The sequence below is a fragment of the Bremia lactucae genome, linkage group LG3 (genome assembly GCF_004359215.1).
Source record: "Bremia lactucae strain SF5 linkage group LG3, whole genome shotgun sequence".
NCBI classification, from domain to species: domain Eukaryota; phylum Oomycota; class Peronosporomycetes; order Peronosporales; family Peronosporaceae; genus Bremia; species Bremia lactucae.
In genome coordinates this window covers 1,139,508-1,143,390 of record NC_090612.1, presented here as the reverse complement: position 1 = coordinate 1,143,390, position 3,883 = coordinate 1,139,508, and the positions used below count along the sequence as shown (strand labels likewise).

Below are 3,883 nucleotides of genomic sequence, written 5' to 3'. Positions count from 1 at the left end.
AAATGTCTCGTCTTGCCCCCGAAAAGAAGCCGTGGCTTATGCCCGGCTTCTTTTCGGGGGCAAGACGAGACATTTTATCGTCACAACATTCGTGTCTTTTACGATTGCCGGGGTTGAATTAAACGTTAAATAACCAAATCATAGAACTAATTTCTTACTGCGTCAATATTACCAATATTGGTGATATTGGAACTATTAAGTCAGAATTAGTAAAGATAATAATTTTGTACTTCTTTATTTATTTCCTCTCGTAGGATATGATTTAAATTATTCCTCTTATAGGAAATAATATAAAGGTAACGGACACCAAGAAGAGCTTAGAACAGGGAAAGATAAAACTATATTTGACATAATCAAGTCCTTCGCACTAGTACTTCTCTATAATCCTGACTTCAATTAATACATACAACTAGGCACAGAAATTCATTACGCACATATCACGACTCTACAGCGATTCTGTAGAGGGGTACTACAATTTAAGTATTCTTTATAATTCCTCTTATAGGTAATAATAATCATGAAACGGGCTGCTTTGCCCGTTACAAATATGGATGTAGCAAAAATACCTTCGGAACGTCTGTGGAAAGTCGAACGTCTAGACATAAGATAGTTTCAATTTGCTCTACAGTAGAAGCTTTATGTGTATAGGTGATGCAAAATGAAGATTTAGCTTTGCAATTTGTATTATTTACAGGTCAACTTCGTATCGTACACTTTCTCCTTCGGATATACAGCTTTTACTGCATGCTAGAGATGCTTGACCCCGTCAAGGCCACGATCTGCTTAGGAGTCAATTAAAAGGTATGCATAGAGAAAAAATCAGCATGTTGCCGTAAACATCGAAGTTTGTGCCATATTTCCGTCACTGGCCAATTTAAACTAAACTTATATTTTACAAGGACGCGCAAAGATCAAACAGACTGAACAATGCTTGTATATGGAGTTGACACAAAACCCTGAAAGTGATGCTCATTAAACATGCGATAGTGCTGGGTGCAAAGTCCTTTTCGTCGAGCCTTTTTTTCACAACAAGACATCGAACACATTTTACCGCCCCCATGCTTTATGCAAAATCCGTTTCCGCGGTCCTTGGACGAGCAGCTATTTTCCTTGCAAAGGCGCTTGCCTCCATGACTGTGGCACAAATTGTTTCGTTGCGAGACACGTTCACAGCCCTCAATTTTGCAGTATTTGGAAGCGCGGCTACGAAGTGTTGCATGGCCGTCGTAAGGCCTTAAAGAGGACACGATCTGCGCTGACGAAGCATTTGACCATGATAGCTTCTTAACTGGAAAGCTCCGACTCATAGATAAATTTTCGCGTTGCAGACTTATCGGTTCCCATCCGGGTAGAGTGGCCTGATGCCTCGAAGTAGCGTATTCGGCGTGTTTTCTCATACTAGGACTGATCATGTTTTGCTGAAATGGCGTCGACGACAAGCTGCGCAATACTGGGCTGAGCTGGGATTGCCGCGGCGATGACTCCACAGGAGCGAAAGACGAGATAGTCTGCATTTTTTTAAGCAGTCCTACAAGTGACGGCAGCTTGGGATTATTATTAAAAGTGAGTGACGGCATCACTATGTCTTGTTGGATCGGCGAACGTGGCTGAGCTACGTCCGCTTGCTTCATCAGCTGCTGCTGGAGCTTGTGCTGCAGAGCCTGCTCCACAGCAGTGAATTGAGATCGTAGTGGATTGTCTGACAGATGCCGTTGACTCTGCGGCACTGCAAAGGTGGGTACTGTGAAGTGCTGCGACATGGCAACGATTTCGGCGAACGAAGACTGGGATGTGGTCATAGCTTATTTGAAAGCAATACGAAAGTTGGCTACTTACACCCTTGTAGGAAATTTTAAAAATGAGAAAACTTAGGCATGGGATGATCTGATTGCGGCACAAGACATCGAAATCAATTGTCCTCGCTTTGCGTCTATTGTTTGATCCAGTAATTTTACAGTCTGTAAAGGTCCAGTGCGAAGCATCGCCTGTTTACGAGCTGGAAATGTATGATGGCACGCCAAATGGAATTCAGCAACCATTATTTAATATGAATGAGTGGTGGTTGCGCTAGTTAAATGGCGCGCTAGCAAACTTTATTTGCCTTCGTACCCTAACCTAGCACAGCAATGGTCAGCTTGCACCCACAGCATTTCATTTTTACTGGTGGCACCGCACGTGCTTTTTCCATAAGAAATCTAATAATATGACCGAACTCATTTCTTTAGATAAGTAGGGTCAGGCACGACTCCTTCTGTGCATTCTGTTGACTGCACCGCTCAAAGTACTCACGTATTCATTAGTGGTCAGTAAATTCTTTGGCCCGAGGCAGACGCTAGCAGCGTAACAAATGTCTGTAAACCGATCGCAAAGCGGTAGTGGAGAGGGTGGATCCACTTACCGAACGCCAGCAGACGTACAGCAGACGTACGACAAGCACGAGTGATTAGTAGATATCGACGTGAAGGGAAGTCTGTGCCGCGGTCTGGTAGAGTGGGACATCTTGCGCGAAAACGCAAACATGTCTTTTTTACGCAATGTGCACAATCATTTTGCCTAGGAAGCATATTGTATATTTTGACTAAAATCTTGGCATCATGAATGTCACATTTCTTAACGGGAAGTTATGATTAGCCGTGCTATCAAGATGATTCGCGATCATTGCACCCTGAAATCAGCAATCAGTGTCACCCCTCGCATGGCATGTTCGCGTGCCTCGTGAATCCAATTATGCTCTCAATAACAAAATCAGCTTGGTAGCTGTAAAAAAGCCGGTTTTAAGCAAAACGTTCGGCCGCCAATTCGTAGCGATTGTGACATTAGGGACTTGTCATGTATGAATTAGTTTTATTTTTGTTATCATCAAACAAGAAAGCCAAGTCATTATACGTGCACGCAAAAAAAAATCCAGCTTAAGTAATGACAGTCCGTCGGAACATCTGTGAGTTTTGCGCTAGCGCTGCACACTCTTCGTCAATGACTCGATGTTAAAACTAAGTGTTAAGAAATTTTGGGCGACTTAAATGCTTTTTTCATTTCAATGAAAATCATTTGTGCGGTATGAACTTCAGCAAATTGAATTGTAAAAGGTGCAAGCACAAGAGGGATTTCCAGCTATGTAAAGCTAAAATCCGCTGGTTGAACATGTTAGAAAATTTGCTGCATTAATAGCCACAATAACGAATTTATGCTTCAGATGTCGAAATTCGAAAAACGCCGCTGTCGCTGTCGCTGCGCATTTCACTCTCTCCAGCGCAGTAATTTAGGTCATTGTCGGCTGCAGGTACTGAAACGCCATAGCTGAGCACCATTGGCGCGGACAAAGTAATTGCAAAAGGCAAGACAAATAGTATCATGGATTGCGTTCCAGCAAATTTCAGAGGTATTAAGTTGTGTTCAAATTTGACTTTCATAATTAACATATAGGATAAAGTGTGTGGTGCTTAATTTCTCCCCTTCTGTCAGCATTGATAAACAAAATGAATAACGGTTTCAGACTAATAAGGGCACCCTTTGCTAGTACTGATAACAGTACTAGTCAACCTACACTGATTGCAGTAAAGGTGGGCGCCTCGACTACTTCGCGTACACGACATGCAGAGAAAGGTTCTAAGTAGCTAGGAAGTCCAAGCTACCAAAGTTACCTTTTTAGACTTTAGAATAGGAAAAGTAAAACTGTACTAATATATTAAGTTCCTCCTTAACGATCATTTATCTACTGATTTCCATATATTAGTGTAACGGGGCACTACGACTTGTACTGTTTCTGTAACGACGTATCGTTACATGAAATTAACACTTAAAGGTTGTTAATTAATATATTATCTAAAAGGTAGAAAATATTTGCAGGATATTACTTTATATAGTAATATTCAGAATTCTTATA

The 3,883-nt window shown here is 41.6% G+C and overlaps 2 protein-coding genes across 2 annotated transcripts; both read right to left on the bottom strand.

Moving 5' to 3' along the window:
• Positions 1–911: 911 nt before the first annotated feature.
• Positions 912–1,799, bottom strand: CCR75_000718 (uncharacterized protein; the record flags this gene model as incomplete). The annotated part of the gene is made up of 1 exon (XM_067958824.1): positions 912–1,799. One exon carries the CDS (start codon positions 1,797–1,799, stop codon positions 912–914), a length of 888 nt encoding a protein of 295 aa, XP_067816685.1.
• Positions 1,800–3,182: 1,383 nt separating this feature from the next.
• On the bottom strand, positions 3,183–3,410 carry CCR75_000717 (uncharacterized protein; the record flags this gene model as incomplete). Its single annotated transcript, XM_067958823.1, has 1 exon — positions 3,183–3,410. The coding sequence occupies one exon, from the start codon at positions 3,408–3,410 to the stop codon at positions 3,183–3,185; it is 228 nt and encodes a 75-aa protein (XP_067816680.1).
• Positions 3,411–3,883: the final 473 nt, after the last annotated feature.